The sequence below is a fragment of the Lithobates pipiens genome, unplaced genomic scaffold (assembly GCF_037356315.1).
Source record: "Lithobates pipiens isolate NorthernLeopardFrog02 unplaced genomic scaffold, aLitPip1_a1.2 Scaffold_16, whole genome shotgun sequence".
In the NCBI taxonomy this organism is placed as follows: Eukaryota; Metazoa; Chordata; class Amphibia; order Anura; family Ranidae; genus Lithobates; species Lithobates pipiens.
Genome location: NW_027507748.1, coordinates 534,354,779 through 534,379,228, shown reverse-complemented (window position 1 = coordinate 534,379,228; position 24,450 = coordinate 534,354,779). Strand labels below are relative to the sequence as shown.

The following is a 24,450-nucleotide window of genomic DNA, read 5'->3' as shown; positions in this document are numbered from 1 at the left end:
GTCAGGGGAGTAAATATATATATATATTTTTTTAAATGCTGCTTTTCAGTAAGGGGTAGTCTACCTTAATTTGTATCATAGAAATCAATTGTCAACTAAACATTATCAGAACATTTCTGATAGCTTTTTTTCTAGATTTTGCATGTTGCTTATGAGGTGGAATTATAGATTACCTATACAATAGCAAGCATCATTATTATTGGTGCTCTTTGTGCTGAAAATAGAGGACGATAAATTGTTCAAGTATTACTGTGTAATGAGGCAACAAGTGAAGATATATGGCATGTCCATTTTTTGGCAGCAGACTGCAGACAACCTTTATTACCAAGAATTGCAGTATATGAATATTCTTCCACTGGGGATTTAATACAGCATATGAAAATTCAATATGTCTTATGTATCATTTGCTATTGCTTTTTAGACTGGAATATAGAATACGATGAAACAATATAAATAAAAGATAAAGTGATGATCTCAGTTAATGATTATAGTAATTTGTTGTTTCTTTTAAACAGATGCCTGAGAAGATTGTCAGTGAATGTTACAACTCTGGGTCAAGTTTCCTCATTCTCTTTACTGATGGAACTGGGCAAGTTCTGTATCCAGCAATCATAAGGCCATGATATGTTGTTCTCAGATTGTACTGACTATATGATATTTACAAAATTCTACCCATTCATGAATGGGGCACTTCTAAAACTTGGTGCAGGTTACCGATTATCGTAATTTTGTGTATTGTTTCATTTAAAATAATCATAATAATGGTAGATAATCACATTTTTGTACATTCACTATATTGTCAAAAGTATTGGGACCCCTGCCTTTACATGCACATGAACTTTAATGGCGTCCTAGTCCATAGGGTTCAATATTAAGTTGGCCCACCCTTTGCAGCCATAACAGCATCAGCTCTTCTGGGAAGGCTGTCCACAAGGTTTAGGAGTGTGTTTATGAGAATGTTGGACCATTCTTCCATAAGGGCATTTGTGAGGTCGAGAAGGCCTGGCTCGCAGTCTCCGCTCTAAAGGTGTTCTATCGGGTTGAGGTCAGGACTCTGTGTAGGCCACTCAAGTTCCTCCATCCCGAAATCGTGCATCCATCCAATTTCAGCCTAAATTTTCGGTTGAATTTGGACCTGAAACGGACCAAAAGATACACAGGACCCACTGCGGAGATATTATGTGCAAGCTCGTGGGGACGGGGGCACTCTAAAAAAAAATCTTATTTTTATTTTATTTTTATTTTTTTTACTCTTTAAAAAAAATAATAATAATTTGATCACTTTTATTGCTGTGACAATAATAGTTGGTGACAGGTACTCTTTATGGAGGGATCGGGGGTTTAAAAGACCCCAAATCCCTCCTTTTCACTTCAAAGTATTCAGATCGTCAAAAACGGTGATTCTGAATCAGGTCATTTTTTTTAAATCGCCACCATTAGTAGCCGAGTAAACAGGAAGTGGCGTTGTGACGTTGGTTCCATATTTACACATAGGAGACTGGAACAAAGCCATTTCTGGCTCCCTTCTAGTCTCACTCTAGCCGGCGGAAGTGCTGGATCTTGGCTCGGGTCTCCCGGTGAGATGGGAGGCCCTTGAAGAGCAGCGGAAGGCATCATTATGATTCCAGCATCATTTTTTATATTGCGCTGCACCAAAACACATGATACTGCAATGCTATGTGTTTGGTGTGCACATCTTTTAGATGCATAGGAGTGTCATTAGGAATGCAAACGGAGGCACATTTTTTGTGCATTGCGGAAAAATTTGTGATTTTACACACATTCCTGCACCATACCTGATGTGAACAAGCCCTTACAGACAGATGATACAAGTGTAGCGCTACTCTTTCAGCAGCCACTGGATTTTGGTTCCCCCTTTGTTTCCACAGCCAGGCAACATGCATTTTCAGCAAACTAAGGTAGTCAGAAAACCAGTTCAAGGGCTTTTGTTTTTGTTATTTATTGGGGTAAATAACTTGGATGGGGTTAGGGTGGTTATGGGATGCCCAGAACTTGGTCAATGTAGAACTTTGAGGACAACTTGAGTGATCACAGACTGCTAGCAAAGATCCCAGACTGTACTCCCTCTGTAATAACTGTACATCTGGGCTGGCCACAAGTCCCAACTTGATTTCAGGGACTTTAGTCTCCCCTGCAAAATGCCAGCACATCTGTCTCCGAGAATTCCCCAAGCAAGGGTGGAGGAGAACAGTATACTGTGCCTCTAAAAGCTAGCTAAATATTGCACTTGGCTGCAAACTTCTTTGTAGGCTTTGGGGGTGAAAGTGTAGAAAACTTCAAGGACAGCTGTAGCTACAATGTCTTCTTAGCACAAAACTCCAGACTGTCACTGAGTTTTACTAAATCCAGTGCACTCAGAATCTTATGCAGCTGTGCATGGTAGCCAATCAGCTTCTAAATTCAGCTCATTCAATTAAGCTTTGGCAATAAAACCTGGAGGGTGATTGGTTTCTATGCAGAGCTGTGCCAAATTTTGCACTCTTCAGCTTTAGTAAATAACCCCTGTTTTCCCAGGGGAAATTACTTTAAAAATACTGGCACAACACTTCCAATACTGATCTCAGCATTGGCACATAAACACAAGATTATCCCAATCAGTGGTTGAAGGTTGGCAGTAGCTGTCCCTCCCAGATGGCTAGCTGGGTACTGCACCTGGCTGCCCCTGCCCTATAGGCTTTGGGTGGTGAAACAGGTAGAGGTTACTCACTCAGTCCCTTAATGTTCTGCAGCATAGATGGTGACTTCTGCCCAGGCCTTCTGCTGTTCAGGTCCCACTTGCTTGCCAGGGTGTCTCAGTCAGTCATGATGAGACTGAAGAGGTGAGGGTTCCTCTCAGCTTCCTTTCTCTTTTTCTCAGTACACCGTCTCTCTCTCTAGAACCTTCTGTCTAGAGGCAGAGCCCCCCAGCACAGGGGTCCCCTCCAGGCCTCTGGATCCTGGATTCTCTCTCCACATGGCTAGGTTCCTGAGCAAATATGGACCAACTCTTCACCTTCTGGGCCATCCTTGCCCAGGGATTGGTAGAGCTCCCATAAATATTCAGACTTCTATCTCCAACCCTCTGCCCGCTAAGTTCTGGAATTTTCTGAAAGCTTCCAGAAGCCCGAGGGAGGTGACATAGGTTCAGCCGTCAGAGCCTGCAAGCTGAACTGTACATGACATCAATTAAACCTGGCTCCACCGACTACAGTAAAGCTTAAATAAATTTACCTAACCTATTTACACTATGTAGACAAGAGGGTGCTACATAAGGAATAATAGGAGCCAATTTATGGCAATTAACCACTTAAAGACTGCCCGCCATATAAATACTGCAGCAGGGCAGCTTTATTGCGCAAAACAATGTACCTGTACATAATTGCGTGCAATAGAGACTGTGGGCGCGCCTGTTGCATGGAGCGGAAGCCAATCAGCGGGTCTGGCAGACCCAATGTCCGCTGGCCACCCGCGATCACTCCACAGAAAGGCAGAACAGGGATCTGCCTATGTAAACAAGGCAGATCCCCGTTCTGACAAGGAAGTACACAGAGATCTTCTGTTCCTTGTATGCAGGAACACGGAACTCTGTGTTTTTCCTGTCAGTCCATCCCCCACACCGTTAGGAAACACTCCCAGGGAAAACACTTAATCCTTTGTTCGCCCCTGGTGTTAACCCCTTCCCTGCCAATTTCATTTATACTGTGACAGTGCACTTTTTTGGCACTGTTCACTGTATTGGTGTCACTGGCCCCCAAAAAGTGTCACTTAGCCCAGGTTCACACTGAGCTGCAGGAATGAAGCTGTGCGAGTTAATTTCACTCCCTCATGTAAGTCCCAATTTTGATTTCACAGACATCTGTGTAGGTTTCTGTGCAGATGTCAATGGAAATTGCACCCTAAAATCGCAAAAAGTAGTACAGAAACTACTTTTTGAAATTGCTGTGGTGCCGCAAATGCAGCGTCACACTGATTAGGACGGTGCCATTGCCGCTGATTTGACATGCGATTTGACATATCAAATCACACCAGTGTGAACCAGGGCTTAGTGTCATATTTGTCCGCCGCAATGTCGCAGTCCTGTTAAAAATCGCTGATTGCACACCATTACCAGTAAAAACATGAAAAAAATGTATAGTCCATAAATCTGTCCCAAAGTTTGTAGATGCTATAGCTTTTGCGCAAACCAATTAATATATGCTTATTGGGATTTTTATACCAAAAATATGTAGAAGAATACATATTGGCCTAAATTGATAAAGAAATTAGATTTGTTAGTTTTTTTTGGATATGCATTATAGCAGAAAGTAAAAAATATATATTTTTTCCAAAATAAAAACTGCAGAGGTTTACAAATTCCACCGAAAGAAAGCTATATTTGTGGGAAAAAAAGGACATCAATTTTATTTGGATACAACGTTGCATGAACGTGAAATTGTCAGTTAAAATAACGCAGTGCCATATCGCAAAAAATTACCTGGTCATTAAGTGGGTAAAACTTTCTGGGGCTGACATGGTTAAAATCATGTATTTTGACATACACATTTAAAAAAATAATAATAATATTCAGCAGTAGCACAAAACGACTATTTTCTGTTTTGTTGTGTGCCTTGAGTTCAGTTTTGTAGCAGGCAAGGAAGATGTAAATGAAGAATGGAAACGCACAAGATATATGTGATCGGGTATTTATGGGTGACCATATTTTGCTGCAGGATAATCCTTATACAGAATAATGTACACTCCGATGTTACTGCTGTAAAATGATATAGAGACACTTAGGGACCTGAGCATGTTTGTTTTCAGGTGAATTACTACATGACTGCCCATTTCATTTAGTGCACACCTACACACACTTACATTTACCAAGATATATTGTAAGGCACTAATGGAAACAGCACAGCAGTACAGTATAGTAGTTTTCTGTGCTCTTGTGTATAATTATCATTAAGAAGTGACACAAAGAGCATTAGCCTAGTAATAACTTATCATTTTAGATGTATGTCATCTTTTAAACCCATGCAGAGATAACAGGGCCTGTCCCTGGTTGGTAGAAATGCCTTTCAAAATATTATTTTGTATGAATTCACACAATAGTGTGCTTAAGGAGCCTGTGTGAAATATAGAGGCTGCTGCTGACTTGTTTTTGAAGTTGAAAGCACCATGGCAATCTGCTTTCTTTTCATTTCACTACTTAGCAGGGCTTTTTTTCTCAGAGAATAGGTGCAGGAACTCAACCGTGCCCGCCACATACACATACCTGCCAAATGGCATCAAATAGTAGCTCTTCCCTCTGCATACAACCCCCTCCCTCCACTGCCCTCATCTTCTCCCCCCTCCTTAACCACTTTCAGTCCGGACCATTTTGCTGGCTTAAGACCAAACCACTTTTTGCGATTCAGCACTGCGTCGCTTTAACTAACAATTGTGCGGCCGTGTGATGTGGCTCCCAAACAAAATTGACGTCCTTTTTTTCCCACAAATAGAGCTTTCTTTTGGTGGTATTTGATCACCTCTGTGTTTTTTATTTTTTGCGCTATAAACAAAAATAAAGCGACAATTTGGAAAAAAAAAGCATTATTTTTTACTTTCTGTTATAATAAATATCCCCCAAAAATATATAAAAAAAAATGTTTTCCCTCAGTTTAGGCCGATACGTATTCTTCTACATATTTTTGCTAAAAAAAATCGTAATAAGCGATTATTGATTGGTTTGCGCAAAAGTTATAGCGTTTACAAAATAGGGGATAGTTTTAATGGCATTTTTATTAATAATTTTTTTTTACTAGTAATGGCGGCGATCAGTGATTTTTATTGTAACTGCGACATTATGGCGGACACATCGGACATTTTTGACACATTTTTGGGACCATTGTCATTTATACAGCAATCATTGCTATACAAATGCAGTGATTCCTGTGTAAATGACACTGGCATTGAAGGGGTTAACCAGTGGGTGGCAGTGTAGGGGTTAAGTGTTCCTAGGGGCGTGTTACTAACTGGGGGGGCTGGGCTGGCAGGGCCGCCGATAAGCCAGTACAACTGGCCCTGTAGTACCGGGCCTGGCCAGCAGGGGGGGCCCGGCAATATACTGTAAAAAGGGAATTGAAAGAATGCAAAGTAAAAAAAAGGGTTTCCCTCCCCTTTTCCAGCCCGCTCACATTTCGCTCTAAACAGTGCTGGAGTGGGGCTGAATGTGAGAGCGAGGAGGGAGACATACGAGGTATGACAACAGCAATACAAGTTCTGCAAGGACACACAGCTGTGGCTGAATGGAAACAGGATAGTCGTGACCACAGTAACATGAAGCTAGTCGGCTGCAGTGTCTTCCAGATATATGTGTCAGTGAACAGGACGATCAGCCCCCCCTCCCTCTTGTCTTGCTGGTTACTTTTTTTCTTTCATCTGCCTAACCTGACCTGCACATTGTCTGATCACACTGATATGATCTCTGGAAGACTCTGCACTAGCTGTTAACCATTTCAGTTTATAATGAACTATTTAGCCAGAGCTCTGTGTGTGCTGCACAGATTGTTTTTTTTGTTTTTTTTTTGAAGATTTACTGCTGGTTTAGGCTAGAAGCTTCCCAGCCCCATTAACTGGTTACTGCCCTCCACTAATCCTGAGCAGTTAACTGTAAGGCCGCGTACACACGGGCGGACTGTTCGCCCAACTTTGTCCGCTGAACAGTGTTTGGGCGGACAGTCCGCTTGTGTGTGGGCTTTCAGCGGACAGTTTCAGCGGACAGTTTGACGAACAAGGTTTTTCGGAAATTCCGTAAAACTGTCCGCTGAAACCTTGTTTCAGCGAACAGTCCGCTCGTGTGTAGGCTTGTTCGTCAAACAAAGTTGCGCGCATGCTCAGAAAGGATTTTCACGCCGAAAGTTATAATGCAGTGTATAGGACGTCGTATTTTTCGTCCCGTCGTACGTGGCGTTCACGTCATCGCGCACGGTTTCAGCAAACTGTTCGTTCGTCGTGTGTGGCCATGTCCGTCCATGCTAATTTTGAGCGGACTGTTTGCCGAAACTGTTTGACGGACAAAGTTGGGCGAACAGTCCGCCCGTGTGTACGCGGCCTAAGAAAATTTGTATTTTGGAAATTGTATGTGAGCTGTCTTCTGTCACTTGGTTGTACTTTCAAAGGAAAATCACTGACTTGATTTTGCAGAGCTGTTTTAAATAGAGTGATCAGCTCTGTGATACTATATACTTGTACACTGGGTTCAGCCATAAACGCAGTCTCTGACCATCTCCCGAATCAATCATATCTGCAATCCCTAACCGTCTCCTGTACTATGTCTGCAGTGTCTGATCATCTCCTGTACTATGTCTGCAGTGTCTGATCATCTCCTGTACTATATCTGCAGTGTCTGATCATCTCCTGTACTATGTTTGCAGTGTCTGATCATCTCCTGTACTTCGTCTGCAGTGTCTGATCATCTCCTGATCATCTCCTGTACTATATCTGCAGTCTATGATCATCTCCTGTACTATGTATGCAGTCTCTGACCATCTCCTGTACTATGTCTGCAGTCTCTGACCATCTCCTGTACTATGTCTGAAGCCTCTGATTATCTCCTGTAGTATGTCTGCAGTCTCTAACCATCTCCTGTAGTATGTCTGCAGTCTCTAACCATCTCCTGTACTATGTCTGCAGTCTCTGACCATCTCCTGTACTATGTCTGCAGTCTCTGATCATCTCCTGTACTATGTCTGCAGTGTCTGATCATCTCCTGTACTATGTCTGCAGTGTCTGATCATCTCCTGTACTATGTCTGCAGTGTCTGATCATCTCCTGATCATCTCCTGTACTATATCTGCAGTCTCTGATCATCTCCTGTACTATGTCTGCAGTGTCTGGTCATCTCCTGTACTATGTCTGCAGTGTCTGATCATCTCCTGTACTATATCTGCAGTGTCTGATCATCTCCTGTACTATATCTGCAGCCTCTGATCATCTCCTGTACTATGTCTGCAATGTCTGATCATCTCCTGTACTATGTCTGCAGTGTCTGATCATCTCCTGATCATCTCCTGTACTATATCTGCAGTCTCTGATCATCTCCTGTACTATGTCTGCAGTGTCTGGTCATCTCCTGTACTATGTCTGCAGTGTCTGATCATCTCCTGTACTATATCTGCAGTGTCTGATCATCTCCTGTACTATATCTGCAGCCTCTGATCATCTCCTGTAGTATGTCTGCAGTCTCTAACCATCTCCTGTACTATGTCTGCAGTCTCTGACCATCTCCTGTACTATGTCTGCAGTCTCTGGCCATCTCCTGTACTATGTCTGCAGCCTCTGACCATCTCCTGTAGTATGTCTGCAGTCTCTAACCATCTCCTGTACTATGTCTGCAGTCTCTGACTGTCTCCTGTACTATGTCTGCAGTCTCTGACCTATCTCCTGTACCATGTCTGCAGGCTGTGATCATCTGTTGTACTATGTCTGCATTCTCTGACCATCTCCTGTGCTATGTCTGCAGTCTCTGACCATCTCCTGTGCTATGTCTGCAGTCTCTGACCATCTCCTGTACTATGCCTGCAGTCTATGATCATCTCCTGTATTATGTCTGCATTATAACCATCTCCAGTGGTATGTCTGCAGTCTGACCATCTCCAGTGGTATGTCTGCAGTCTGACCATCTCCAGTGGTATGTCTGCAGTCTCTGACCATCTCCTGTGGTATGTCTGCAGTCTCTGACCATGTCCTTTGGTATGTCTGCAGTCTCTGACCCTCTCCTGTGGTATGTCTGCAGTCTCTGACCATCTCCTGTGGTATGTCTGCAGTCTCTGACCATCTCCTGTGGTATGTCTGCAGTCTCTGACCATCTCCTGTGGTATGTCTGCAGTCTCTGACCATCTCCTGTGGTATGTCTGCAGTCTCTGACCATCTCCTGTGGTATGTCTGCTGTCTCTGACCATCTCCTGTGGTATGTCTGCAGTCTCTGACCATCTCCTGTGGTATGTCTGCAGTCTCTGACCATCTCCTGCTGTACTATGTCTGCAGTCCCTGACCATCTGGGGCAGGTCCTGGGTGGGGCTGAAGGAGGGGCCAGGGGCGGGACCAGGGTTGGGCTGAAGGAGATCAGCTGTACGGGGCCCCATGATTTCTATCAGCGGCCCTGGGGGCTGGGCTTTGTTTTAGTGAACACTGATCTCTGCTACAATCACATGGAGCAGAGATCAGCGTCACTTGTTTCTAGGCAGAACGGGGAGATGCTGTTTACAACGGCATCTCCTCATTCAGCCGCCCCGTGAGAGCATCGTGGGTATGCCCACGGCGATCGAGTCCGCGGGGCCCGTGAACGGACTCATGGGGGTCCTGATCGGCACGCAGGGTGGCATTTAAAACCGGACGTACCTGTACGCCAATATGCCTGCCTGTGCCATTCTGCCAATGTACATCAGCGTGCGCTTGTCGGGAACTGGTTAAAAAGCTCCACCATCTGTCATATGTTTTACCTTTGTTGCAATTGTAGCACTGACCCATGAAGGAGCCGCTGGTTTTATTCTGCTTACCTTTACCTTTTTGACCTCGTTTGAGTCTAGGGGTTTCCTGAGGTAGATGACCCAAAGAATTGTAGAACCTGACACTGGATCCTCTTTTTGGGATATTTATTTGAAAAGACAAGTAACAAAGCTTCTCAATGAAAAGTAAAGGGTTAGGAAGGGAGTTCAGGTACTTTTTTGGAACTGCAAAAAAAAGAGAGTCTCTCACTATTGAAATCCAGAGAACTACCGCTCACAACTGGATTGTCACTGCCACCAGATAGACCTCCTCTCACCAGGCCTGGCAGCCGAGAGAGTGTTTAAGTAAAGCAAAGTCTCTGCCACAGACTTGGATGTAGAACACTTGAATAAAGTCTCTGCCACAGACTTGGATGTAACTGAGGGACTATCATACGGTACCAGTATCTTGCAACCATATGAATATAGATCCATTTAGTGTCCTTCAACTGAGCCCTTCAACTGAGCAGCTAGCTGCTGCCATAACAACGATATCCTCTTTCAAACAGCCAGCATAAAACTGCGGCAGGCGGTCCGTAAGTGGTTAAAGGAGGTTACATGTTCCTCCATATCTGAGCATTATGGGTTTTTTAAAGGAGAGCACAGCAGAAGCTGTTTGATTTCAGACTGTTTCTTGATGATTGACCATGTCTATGGAGTTGTACAGTGTGGGGAAAAGGAAGAGGGAAGGGGCTGAATCATTATTCTGACTCATTCTGCTGTGCCTATACAGTTTCAGCTTCATATAATGACCTCTGCAAAAACATGCTTTTCCAGGAAAGCAGTTAAGATTAGTCGGGTTAATACATGAATAGGAGCCTAGTTCCACCTGCTTGCTGGCAAAAGATAAATATGAAATATTCATATAAAAGTACCTGACTACAACAATATAATTGAATACATTTAAAACAATGTTATTTATTTTCTGTTTCAATAATTGAATTGAAGTTTCAAGAATCACAACAAACTACGGTTTGCCCACGCAAGGGCAACATCGGATAGGCATGTAAAGAAACAGCGCATGAACATGCAATGAGTAACATAACAGAAAACTGTTTCCATAGAGGTCCAAGTTAGGAATTAGGCAGATATCACAGGCTATAATATTCTATTCCCTAGAGGACAGCAATCGATATGGATAGCCGTCATATCAGGAATGAAGGGAGAAAGCAGGAAACAGGGGAAGGGGAAAAAAGAGAGAGAAAGAAGAGAGGCAAGGAGAGCGGCCCCAAGAGAGGGACGTGGACGTGGGACCTATGTAAACAAGGTTTAAAGTCGACCATAGCTGGTCAGGGGCAGGGACGGGAAAGAATAACTTATCCACGGTTCACAGATTTTCAAAAATTTTACATGTGAATCACTCAATAAACTGGACATCTGCTCTTTACCATCAGAGCGGTCATTCTGGTTTTCACCCCCTGGAAGGTAACAGCAGGGATGGGCAATGGTCCGCTTTGTCAGTAATAAAAAGAGGCCAATTTCTGCTGGGGTGCAAAGAGGCCCAGTATAGGACAATGTAAGAGAGCCAGCTGGGCATCCTTTTAGACTGTCACATGGAATAATGTCTGCAGCTGGTCAAAGACTCTGGACCAGAAGGCGATCAAACATGGGCAAGACCACCATATATGCAAGACATCCCCACGCTGACCAAAATTCCGAAAACATCCATCACTGCTTCCAGAATAAGCATGGACAAGCCTAGCTGGGACCCAGTACCACCGCAGGAGCACTTTATAAGTGGCCTCAAGGGTGGTAGTGTTGAATGAACATGTTGCTATTGTGGCCAAGGCCTTACTCCAGTCCTCCCCCTCAATACTCGATCCAAGCTCTTGCTCCCATTGTGTCACATAGGAGAGGGTTGATAAAGATGACCTACCATTAAGAGAGGCGTAAAGCGACGACATAAGACTGGGAGAGCCCAGAGACTGTAGACAAGTATGCTCAAAAGACATCTTCTGAAAAGGAAAGGCAGAAGTACGGCAAAGAGACACAATAAAATTGCATGATTGCAAATAATGGAAGTGCTCCTGCCTGGGGATCTTGTGCATCTCCTGAAGGGTCTCCAATGACGGAAAATGAGCACGCAGTAAAGAAGTGATGCACCCCAGTAAAGCAGTGGGAGACTCACCAGGAGAAGGAACGAAGTTGTTCCAACCCCGGCAGAAAAAGGGGATTATTAGTGATTGGTAAAAGAGGAACAAAGGGGACATCAAGTTTCTGGCATATTGAACAGAATCCCACAGCTTCAGGAAGCATTAAGGGGCTTATCGTTAAGGGACGCAATTTATGGGGGAGCCAAAGCAACGCTTCTAAAGAAATTGAAGCACAAATAGGTAGTACCAAAAGCACCCACAATGGGATGCCAGAGGTGGCATGTCACATGGATAGTTGAGAGATCTGAGATGCCAAATAATACCTGCCCATGTTGGGAGCTCCCAGGCCACCTTGCAATCTATGGGTGTAAAGCGTCAATCTTGGGACACTGGGGTGCTTATGAGCCCAGATAAACTGAAGGATTCCGTTCTGTAATAGACGTAGAAAAAAGGAAATAATGTGAGAAAAGTTTTTAGTTTCTGGTAGTGACAATGCTTCTGAATAGGGCTGCTGACAGACTGTATCTTGCTGGACTGGGCTGGGCTGTGTCTTGTTGGACTGGGCTGTCACTTGCTGGACTGGGCTGTCACTTGCTGGACTGAGCTGTCTCTAGCTGGACTGGACTGGGCTGTCTCTTGTTGGACCAGGCTGTGGACGTGTCTCTTGTTGGACAAGGCTGCGGCTGTCTCTTTGCTGGACTGGCCAGTGGATGTCTCTTTGCTGGACTGAGCTGTCTCTTGCTGGACTAAACTGGGCTGCCTTTGGCTGGACTGGGCTGTGGCTGTCTTTTGCTGGACTGGGCTGTGGCTGTCTTTTGCTGGACTGGGCTGTGGCTGTCTTTTGCTGGACTGGGCTGTGGCTATCTTTTGCTGGACTGGGCTGTGGCTGTCTCTTTGCTGGACTGGGCCATGACTGTCTCTTTGCTGGACTGGGCCATGACTGTCTCTTTGCTGGACTGGGCCATGACTGTCTCTTTGCTGGACTGGGCCATGACTGTCTCTTTGCTGGACTAGGCCGTGACTGTCTCTTTGCAGGAATGGGCCGTGGCTGTCTCTTGTTGGACTGGGCAGTGGCTGTCTCTTGTTGGACTGAGCTGTCTCTTGCTGGACTGGACTGGACTGGGCTGCCTTTGGCTGGACTGGGCAGTGGCTGTCTTTTGCTGTACTGGGCTGTGGCTGTCTCTTTGCTGGACTGGGCCGTGGCTGTCTCTTTGCTGGACTGGGCCGTGGCTGTCTCTTTGCTGGACTGGGCCGTGACTGTCTCTTTGCTGGACTGGGCCGTGGCTGTCTCTTTGCTGGACTGGGCCGTGGCTGTCTCTTTGCTGGACTGGGCCGTGGCTGTCTCTTTGCTGGACTAGGCCGTGACTGTCTCTTTGCTGGACTGGGCTGTCTCTTGTTGAACTGTGCTGTCTCTCGCTGGACTGGGCTGCAGCTGTCTCTTGCTGGACTGAGCTGTCTTTTGCTGGACTGGGCTGTCTTTTGCTGGACTGGGCTGTCTTTTGCTGGACTGGGCTGTCTCTTGCTGGACTGGGCTGTCTCTTGCTGGACTGAGCTGTCTCTTGCTGGACTTGGCTGTCTCTTGCTGGACTGGGCTGTCTCTTGCTGGACTGGGCTGCAGCTGTCTCTTGTTGGACTGGGCTGTGGCTTTCTCTAGCTGAACTGGGCTGTGGCTTTCTCTAGCTGAACTGGGCTGTGGCTGTCTCTTTACTGTACTGCGATGCTACAGTCTCTTTGCTGGACTGGGCTGTGGCTGTCTCTTGTTGGACTGTGCTGTCTCTCGCTGGACTGGGCTGCAGCTGTCTCTTGCTGGACTGAGCTGTCTTTTGCTGGACTGGGCTGTCTTTTGCTGGACTGGGCTGTCTCTTGCTGGACTGGGCTGTCTCTTGCTGGACTGAGCTGTCTCTTGCTGGACTGGGCTGTCTCTTGCTGGACTGGGCTGTCTCTTGCTGGACTGAGCTCTCTCTTGCTGGACTGGGCTGCAGCTGTCTCTTGTTGGACTGGGCTGTGGCTTTCTCTAGCTGAACTGGGCTGTGGCTTTCTCTAGCTGAACTGGGCTGTGGCTGTCTCTTTACTGTACTGCGATGCTACAGTCTCTTTGCTGGACTGGGCCATGACTGTCTCTTAGCTGGACTGGGCCGTGACTGTCTCTTTGCTGACCTGGGCCGTGCTGTCTCTTTGCTGGACTGTCTCTTTGTCAGAGCCACGTGGTCTATGACCCAGAGGAGGGCAAGTCAACCCTTGGTGCGCTACATGTTTTATTCCCAAGGGGTGCCACCAGCAGTCCGGTGCAGCACTTCGGCGTCCAGCCTACTTTCAACCAGCTGGGTTACATTTGGGAGAAAGTTGGAAGCCGCAATCGCTCCCTCCCTCGTACCCCCCTGCAATCAGGAGCCTCACGCTCTGACCCAGGTTGAGACAAAATGAGCGGGTAAGCCTTGGTTTTCATCGTATTGTATGGCTTGGCAACCTGGTCAAGATCCCCTTGACCCTGCCAGTGTGACAGCCTTGACAGCCCATTGTTGGATGTTATGTCCCTTGGTTTCACCTTTCGCTTTTGATGTTATTGGAACTTTGTTTTTTAGGGGGCGCAAACAATGGCGGTTGGTGCTACCCTCGCAGATGCTGCTCCCCATCAGGCTGTTGGATTTTCCTTGTTTGAGACCTGAACTACGCTTGGATTGGACTACCTCTCCTTTCTGCCCTTAAAACTTTCCACAGCCCCCCCCCCCCCCCCCCCCCGGGTTGTTTGTGTGCTTGTGAAATTGCTGACGCCAGGGGAAGATACTTGCTTTCGCTAGGTACCATTGGGGACCAGGAGGTGACCTTGGTGGGGTATTATTCTCCTAATAGGTTTCAACATAGATTTTTTTTTCTAATTGACTGCACGTAATCTCACGACACCAGAAGGGCATTCTTCTCCTAATGGGAGACTCAAATATGATTCATAATCCTTCCCTTGACAGGCACTCTCTGAGTGGGATGGCCCTCTCCTCTGATATTCTATCAGAAAAAAACATGTGCTCTCTTCTGCGGAATTATGGCCTAATGGATGTCTGGAGGGAATTAATCTAATCTACACCAGAGCTCCTTCAGAATTAACCACGTATTCACTCATCTTCAACATCTACCATTGGTGTATAGGATCTCAATCCCAGCCTCCACCTGGTCAGACCATGACCCCTTGGTTTCTGCTGATGAACCTTGTGAACCTCCCCAGACCTGCCTATCAATGGAGACTGAATGAGTCCCTACTCATCAGTCAGGTCTCCTATGTTCAGATACAGTCACACATTCAATGCTATTTTTCCGAGAACCTGGGTTTAGTGACTTCTGCTGTTTTCCTATGGGAGGCTCATAAGGCCACTATAAGGGGTCACCTGGTCCATATTGCCAGTTCTAGGAACTGGGCTAGCTGGCTGAGGAGCTGACTTCTCAAATGGCACAGGCATGTGAGAAGTCAGCTGCCATCCAAAAATGGAAATAGTATGGCATAACTGCAAACCTACCAAGACATGGCCACCTACCTAAACTGACAGGTCGGGCAAGGAGAACATTAATCAGAGAAGCAGTGACGGGTCCCATAGTAACTCTGAAGGAGCTGCAGAGATCCACAGCTCAGGTGGGAGAATCTGTCCATAGGACAACTATTCATCGCGCACTCAACAAATCTGGCCTTTTTGGAAGAGTGACAAGAAGAAAGCCATTGTTGAAAGAAAGCCATAAGAAATCCCATTTGCAGTTTACGAGAAGCCATGTGGGGGATACAGCAAACATCTGGAAGAAAGTGCTCTGGTCAGATGAGACCAAAAATGAAAGTTTTGGCCTAAAAGCAAAATGCTATGTGTGGTGGAAAACTAACACTGCACATAACCCACATCATCCCCACCGTGAAACATGGTGGTGGCAGCATCATGTTGTGGGGATGCTTTTCTTCAGCAGGGACAGGGAAGCTGGTCGGAGTTGATGGGAAGATGGATGGAGCCAAATACAGGGCAATCTTAGAAGAAAACCTGGAGAGGGGTATCCCAATCCCTTAATATATAGCAATGGTGCACCACCCAAAAATGTATGTGCTCTAATAGTGATAGTAAATAATAGGATCACATATCCCACCATATAATATGATAATTTAATTAGTTTAAAGATCAATACTACACACACCAAAGATCCTCTACTTAAAACATTGATTAAAGTGATTAATCCTAAATGTCTAAAGAATAACTAAATTCCATCTGTGAAAAGCAGCACTATAAGAACCTCAAAAATGAATGACTATAAATAAAAATATAAGCATTGAATTTCAAAACAGAATGCTAATGTTAGAATCCAACTGAGAATCTGTGGCAAGACTTTTCTGTTCCCAGACGCTCCCCAGATACGCTCCATCCAATCTGGCAGAGCTTGACCTATTTTGCAAAGAATGGGCAAAAAGTTCACACTCTAGATGTGTAAAGCTGGTAGAGACATACCCAAAAAGACTTGCAGCTGTAATTGCAGCGAAAGGTGGTTCTACAAAGTATTGACTCGGGGGGTTGAATACAAATGTACGCCACACTTTTCAGATATTTAATTGTAAAGAAAAAACATTTGTCATTTTCCTTCCACTTCACAATTATGTGCCACTTTGTGTTGGTCTATCACAGGGATATGCTCTATCACATAAAATCCTAATAAAATACATTTCTGTTTTTGGTTGTAACATGACAAAATGTAGAAAATTTTAAGGGGTATAAATACTTTTTCAAGGCACTGTAGGTTTGGGTCACCTAAGCTTTTTATTAATGTTTTTTTTTTTAAAACTACTCACACTCATTTGCAACAATAATATTACAAAAAAGAGATTCCATGACATACTAAATTTATTTTAAAACCTACTTATAGTCTCACACTTTTTTTTTGCTCTTTATAATCTTGTATCCTTTAATATTATTAATTTTTAAGCAATATATCTTTATTATAGTCTACAATAAATAGTTATGAACATTGCACAAATTCACAGACTTTACAGCCCCCAACACCAGTAATTTGTGGCCAGATTGTCAACATCCAATAATGAACATCCCATTTTTTGATCGGTTTGATAGACATGTTCTATTAATAGATACATATCAAATTGTGAGTATCTATGTATATTATGACTTTTACTTTAAAAAGCTTTTCTTTCAAAGGAAATGTACTTACTTATTTTCCGCAGTACTGTATGGCATAGACGAGTAACAGCCACACTCCTCATCATGTCCTTACACAGACTTACACAGAGAGAAAAATTATGTATTTTTATTTTTGTGACTTCAGTTGGGCTTTAACGTTTGGTAACCTAGGAGTTTAATTTACAATGGTCATCTCCTTTCATACTGGCAAATCCAATACAAAAAAAAAATCCAGCACATATCCAGCAGATACTGTTTTAATGTTTTATATGGTTAAATGATACACATATTTTTGGTATTTACATCAGGTTTACCTGAGATTCTTCAGGAGCTTTTTCATATGTTATGGTCTCTTAATATGCTCGATAACATGTTTTTCACCTAGAATTTCTTGAGTTATTACAATATTCTCTTGTCCTTAACGATAAATCAGCTATCCATCAGGAAATATTGGTATCTTGATTGCCCGCTCAAAATCCGCCCAATTAACCTTCATCGTCATGGAAGATACGAAGCACAAACCACAAATACAAGCTGTTTTTATGAGTAATGGTCACGCAGCCTGCTACCATCTGAATGGGAGCTTTTGGTAAGTAAAAAGAGGAATGATAAATTTAAAAAAACAATCTTGAAGTAAGGAACTGAAGGAAAGATGATAGCATTAAATCAAACAAGAGTGACTAGAATCATTTAAAAAGCAACACAAAATGTTATAACAAAGATTTACCAAAGTACATTAAAACCTTGGATTGCGGGCATAATTTGTTCCAGAAATATGCTTGTAATCCAAAGCACTCGTATATCAAAGTGAATTACCCCATAAGAAATAATGGAAACTCAGATGATTAGTTCCGCAACCGGTCCTTCAGTTTATAGTCCATATAACAAGATTATAGCAATGTGATATGTTGTGTAACCGTAAAATGTCCATTCTCAAATGGCAGCCTCCACAAGGGGAATAAAAGCAAAATCCAGCAGGAGCTACAGAGTATAAAAGAGAAGAGAGGCTCCTCTAAGTGTAGCAATATGGTTACATTTAATGGAGGTACAAATTTACATGGTTAATAATTAAAAGAGGCACATCTAAGCATGCAGGCATCTGGGGTAAAGCTGTCCACATAGAACATCATATGCACCACTGTCTCTTACCACTATCAGTGTGCAATCATAACTGGGAAGACTACCTTGCAGTAGAGAGATCCGAAAGCGAGGCTTGAAACGCTTGTGGAATTCAGCATGGAAGGGATGCCGTTGATGGCGGTATGGAGAATGGTGGTCTATCTATGTGGACAGCTTTATCCCGGATGCCTTCATACTTAGATGTGCTTCTTTTAATCATCAATCAGGTAATTTGCTAAATGTTGTACCTTCATTAAATGTAACCATATTGCTAAATCTTCTCTTTTTTTTTTATTTTACTCAGTGTTGATATGACGCTACTTGTATATCAAAACATCACTCATTTATCAAGTCAAAATGTATTTAAAAAAAATTAGCTTGTCTTGCAAAACACTTTCAAACCAAGTTATTCTCAATCCAGTCTTACTGTATTAGCAATCAGGATGTAGTGAAACTTTTGATACAGGGGGCTTTATATTGCTGTGAAACACAGGCAATTACAATGACAATATACCCTATTATTATTATTTTGTAATTAACTTACCACATTTTCAATCATAAATCATTAATAATAATTTTTTTATCAATATACATAAAGGGGGGAGAGCAAGGGGGCGGGACTTTGAATGAGGCACGTGGTAGCAAGTGGATAGTTGGTGAACATAATTGGAATTTATTGGTTGCCATAAGATACAAACTTAATACAATGGATATAGACATATTGAGGTGATGCAAGGGTAAAACAGTACATCTCAGTCATAACATAAATATCACCTAAAGCAGCAAGAAACAACTTCCCAAAGTGCACCAAAAAACATGATAAGGATAAAATTGTAAAATATGATAATGCCTGCAAAAACTTGGGTCTCTTAGAACCTTGAGTAGGGTATTACGTTAGCTAACAACGCTGTATAGGTATTGATGAATAACAAAGCATATGGCAGCTCTACGCCTTTCATGGCATTCACTTATTATCTAAGCTAATGTCAATATTTCTATTCTTATAAACATCAAGTGCTATCTCCCGACAAGTGGCCCTCCAGCCACGAAAGGCGTAGAGCTGCCATATGCTTTGTTATTCATCAATACCTATACAGCATTGTTAGCTAACCTTATACCCTACTCAAGGCTCTAAGAGGCCCGAGTTTTTGCAGGCATTATCGTATTTTACAATTTTATCTTTATCATGTTTTTGATGCACGTTGGGAAGTTGTTGCTTGCTGCTTTATGTGATATTTATGTTATGACTGAGATTTACTGTTTTACCCTTGCATCACCTCAATATGTCTATATCCATTGTATCCAGTTTGTATCTTATGATCAAAAAGGGGGGAGAGCATAATTGGATTTATTGGTTGCCATAACAGGGATGGAAATGTGTGACCTTACCGGGCCACAATTTAATTTAAAGTCCCAAGGGATGGAAGAATTGGCCTTACCAGGTCATACCTTCATTTAAAGTCCCTAAAACCAGTTTTGCTATTTATATTAATATACATAGTTTAAAAGGGAGACAAAGTAGCATTTTAAAGACTGCCAAATAGATATAGTAATTTTTACATGTAACTCCCATGAGACAGCAGAGGGGTAATTTCAGTGTCATCAGACTGGGGAAGGGTAATTCGGGTATCTTCAGATTGGGGCATGCCTTTTTTTGGGTGAATGTTTGCTTTCATTGGATATAGCATAGTAAAATAATTATGAATTGCTTCATATCGATTTGACACAAGCTAGAAATAATTGTGATGGAACAAATCTGGCAAACTTGTTATGATGTTAAGAAAAGATGGATATATGTCAGTGTGCTTAAATTAATATGATCCTCGCGAAGTATGATTTGATGAGATATGAAACTCACTGAAGTTGAGAAAGGAGAGGGCAAGGGAGAAAGTGAAGAAAAAATTATGGAATGGGTTAACATAGATGCTGTGAGAAATTCTAGAGAAGGGGATGAATGTTCAGTGGGTGTGGCGATGTATGATTAATTCAATTATACATGCAAAGTCTGCAAAGATGGAGTCTCTCAAGAAGAGACCACATATTCTCTCTCTTTCTCTTTCTCTCTCTCTCAAATTTCTGTCACATGTTTTGTATATTTTTATGGCTGTCTGAATTAAGCACAACATAAATGTACCTATATTTTTATTTTTGGAATATTGGGGGTATAAAGATCCATATAAAATGGAACTTATCTGTGATATCTAAGATCTTGATATTTAGGAGCAGAGCTAACTAAAATACATATCAGAAACAACGTGCTGCCAGCAAAATGTATAAAGGCAGTCTATTACTGAAAAAGACATTGAGGATTACTGAAAAAGACATTGAGCTGGATTATTATTTGTGTGCGCTAAAATGAGTGTTATTGACCACCTGATGTTCCAGTGGAGTGCTGGTCACCTTCCTCAAGGGCCACTGACTTTTATTTTGTTTACACCATAAAAAACTCAAGCTCAGTACCTCCCTCAGTGATTGATTGTACATACGTATAATATATATAATACTCTATATACATTACATGCGTAGTCACCTAGATATAAATTGCTCAGTGATCCAGTAAAGTCCATTAAAAGACAGGAACAATCTGATGGAATCACAACATTCTGTGAGAGTTAAAGACTTTAACAATGTGAATTGCCATGATGCTTGTACTACTTATTTCCAGAGTGAAAATTGGATTTTTGCAAAACCTGGTTAATTCTCTCTGGAGTATACTTCCAATGCGGGCATTATCATAAACATAACCTTTTTTTTTTCTTCTTATGATCTGTGACTTTCAAATGCATATGAATTGTTTTCTGAATAACAACAAATAAGCAAAAGGAGATGAAGAACATAAGAATTACTAACTTGGAAAAGAAAGCCATTTCTGTAGTAAAACTGCATTGCTTTTCCATGTCTTGAGATTTGTCCCAGAGGCACTAAGTGCCAATTGCACTTAATCGAATTCCACATGGCACAAGGAGAATAAATCTAACTTGACATCTACTATTCCTGAGTGTTCATTCACAATGAAACGAGAATACAAATTAGACATTTAAAACTCTATATAAGTGCTACGTTGCTATAGAACAAAAGAGAGCTTGTTAGAAAACATACAGTAGTGTATTTGATGCACTGTAATGTTCATCAGAGATTTAAAACATGCCCATTCAAACTTTATTGTATTTTCTGCTGAATGTTTGAGAATTAAGATCAAGGTCTTCTTCATGGCTCTGCTTGGATTGTTTTATCTACAGTTAGCGAATATTATACACTTTCTCCTAAAGATGAACTTCACTCTACTTATGCAAAGCTAATTGTGGTCTCGTCTCTCTAATAAGTCTCCTTGTATGATTTGTAAAGACAAAATACTTACTAGTCCAAAGAGTCCAGCATATTCTTCCCGTAGCCGAAGTGCTCCTTCTATTGCTCACTTCCACTGCACCATCTTGAACCTCCTGTCATTGGGAGACAGCTGTTACTGATTTTCACAGCTGGCCCCCAGATGACACTCTATGTAATTTCGCACATGCGCAGACATGCTGCACATGTTTCTGCCAGGTACCCGAATTTTAAAATCTTGCTATATTTGATCTCTTACTGAAACACTGTCTCCTGGAATGCAGGTGGCTGATCACTGCATCATCCTCGCCTGGGCGAGGAATCAGAAAGTGGCAGGCTGCACCACCATTTTAAAAACGCCCTGATCACCCCAAAAAGCTAACCAAGATACCTCAAATAGCTCTTTCTTGAAAGGTACTATGCCAATCTGACACACAGAATATCTCACACTTGCCCTGCAGTGGATCCCAGGGGGAGACCCCTTTGGTCAAGGATCCCTGCATGGAACCCTTTATATCCTTAATGCCCTGTGCAGACTGGGGAAGCGACACCCTAGGACTCCCTTCTCCCCCCCTTCTTCCCTTGCTCTTCACTAAAGCCCACCTCCCTCCCTTGCTATCTCCCTTCTTTCTGCTCCAACCCTCTACTCCCCCCCCCCCCCAGATGAAGACAACCTACTTATTTATCCCCATAACTAACTCAGACCAGATGACTGACCACTCCCCTTGCTACTCTCATCAAACAAGATGGATGAAATCATCCCTCCATACAGCGTCTCCCCACCTAATAAACTCAACACACCCATTCCTGCTCTGATGTTAAAAGACTGACATACACACATATGATTGATACCTCCTCTACATTTAACACCACACTCCAGGAGCTACGGTCATATAAAAAATTTACAACAACATGATCCGATCAGACTTTGTCCGATCATTTGTAGAGAATTCCGAACAAAGTGCCACGCATGCTCAGATCAAATTCCTAGACCAAAGCTATTGGCTACTAACCTGAACGTAGTCCCGTCGTAACTAAATAACGTCATCATGTTCCGAACGATCGGATTTTCCGACAACTTTGTCCGACCATTTGTATGCAACACTAGTTTCGGACAAAATCCGTCTGACAAAATCTGATGGATTTTGTTGTCAGAATGTCCGACCGTGTGTACAAGGGCTAAAAGGGAGGGGGAGAAAGTAAATGATATGAAGCTCATTCTGAGCTGGAAGGTCTGCTAAAACAAAGTAATTGTGTGATTTTTGATCTGCATAATATCCACAACTGCTACTGTAAAAATGAGTAGGGCATAAAGGGACCATAACAATTAAATGTTTTACTTGCGATGAGAACCTAAAAGATCTTACACTCCAAAATTGAAGAGAATGCATGTAAAGGTTGGGTAATATACCCTAAGAAGTTGACCTGAGTTAGTAAATAGTTGTAGTGAATCTAGGTTTTTACATCATTTTAAAAAGAAGTGTGCAAAGTGTTTAGATATTCTGGAGGATCAGTGAGAATCTGGCCACATTTAGAAATTGGTTTCAGCAAAAAGGTTACATTATCTTCAGAATCTCTTGGTTTAATCAGAAAGCAACATGAGTTTCTAACACAAAGTTAATCTTCCAATAGCCATAGTTAAATGAAGAATACAAACAGATATAATCAATTTTCAATATAGCATTACCTAATTGCGGGCTCTGCTTCTGTGTTTTCTAAATGACATTTTAATGAAATAAACCAAAATTCAATTAGTTTTTACTTAGCGAGATCCAAGACCCAATCCATGCTTGGATAGGCCAGCATAGGAACACTCTAAATAATGAATATAATTAGAAAAGTTTAATATAAGCCAGTATTGTTCATGAAAAGTGCTGTGTATCAATATGTTTTAAAAAAGCTGGGTTGATTGACGCGTGATATACAGATTAAAGATAGTCCAAGATGAAATGCCTTATATAAAATAGAAAAGTAATAACCTGTCTGAAGATGAAAGAGAAAGCTGATGGCTCACACTCTTTTTACAGACTATGCCGTTAACAAATTGATTGTTCTTTGTGTGTGAAGGATGGTCATTAAAGAAGATTCTCTCTTCAGGCAGCACAAATAATATTTTATAATCCATGTTTTGATTTATAGTGATTTAATATTTGAATCTGATAGTTTTAGGAAACTGAACACCAGTGCTTTGTACCAGCAATCACCACACTAATTTATTTCTATCATATGCATTTGATACTTAAAGCCCAATTCCAAATAAGCGACAAATGGATTTTTTTGAAAGCCGGTAAAAATAAAAGTAATTCTAGCTGCTATTCTGACCTCTTCTGTGGCGCCAACTCCCACAGACTCACCTACTCAGTGATCCAGTGCTCTTCATCTTCAGAGTATGATGCCCAGAGTCATTCTACCAAATTCTTGTGAGCCCAGGAAGTCAAGATTCTGCCTCCTGTCCTTGACATACAGGAGAATGCTGCAGAGAGAGAAGCCATATCATTATGTGGTGCTGCCCTCTGCAGAATTTAAGATCCACCCAACACGGAGGAAGAATAACGTGAGGAAGGCATGTAAAGTCACTTGACTGACTACACCTAAAAAAGAGATAAAGCGATTGGATGCTTGGTCCCCAACCAAACCTTAGAGAACAGGGGCAATTGGACTATCTCGGTACAGCATAGGAGGGTAAATTCAGATGTATAGACAAATATGTGAAAAATTTATTGAAATAAAAGTTTATTAATACAAAATTAATAACACATAATAAGTAAATCAAATACAAATTAAAAGCATGGTAACAATCCATGTGTATCACCAAGATAATGATCCCCAAACGGGGAAGATCACAGTGGGATAGTTTATCATGGATAGAATCTCAACTAGTTTTGGCATGCACAAGGCGCAGGACGTCATTCAGAGAGGTCCCCCATGGTGACTAGGGGGGATTTACAAGACACTGGACTGGTATCTAAAAGGATGGGGTAGACTAGATTGTATAGGTAAACTATGTATATGGAGGGAAAAACTGGGAGTGAGGGGTTGTGACTTGAATGGATGTGTTGGGAAGGGGGTGAATTGGTGTGGAGATGTGAAGTGAAAAAAATAGGAGGGGGGAGGGGTTGGTGTGGAAGGGGGTGGTGGGCAGAGGGGAAGTGTGTGTTGGGGTAGTGGTTGTGAATGGGTATAGGATGGTGAGGGAAGGAGGAATAGGAAGGGGGAGGGAAAGGAAAGGGGGAGAAGAAAAAGGGGGGCAAAAGGGGG

At 42.6% G+C, this 24,450-nt stretch overlaps 1 protein-coding gene across 2 annotated transcripts in view; it reads left to right on the top strand.

Moving 5' to 3' along the window:
- Positions 1 to 24,450, top strand: part of ERICH6B (glutamate rich 6B) — a 305,261-nt gene that overhangs the window by 205,863 nt on the left and 74,948 nt on the right. For both annotated transcript variants that reach the window (XM_077483224.1, XM_077483225.1), the window contains exons 11-12: positions 516 to 598; positions 17,183 to 17,338. In XM_077483224.1, the coding sequence (XP_077339350.1) occupies positions 516 to 598; positions 17,183 to 17,338 (239 nt within the window). The remainder of the gene's footprint in view (positions 1 to 515; positions 599 to 17,182; positions 17,339 to 24,450) is intronic.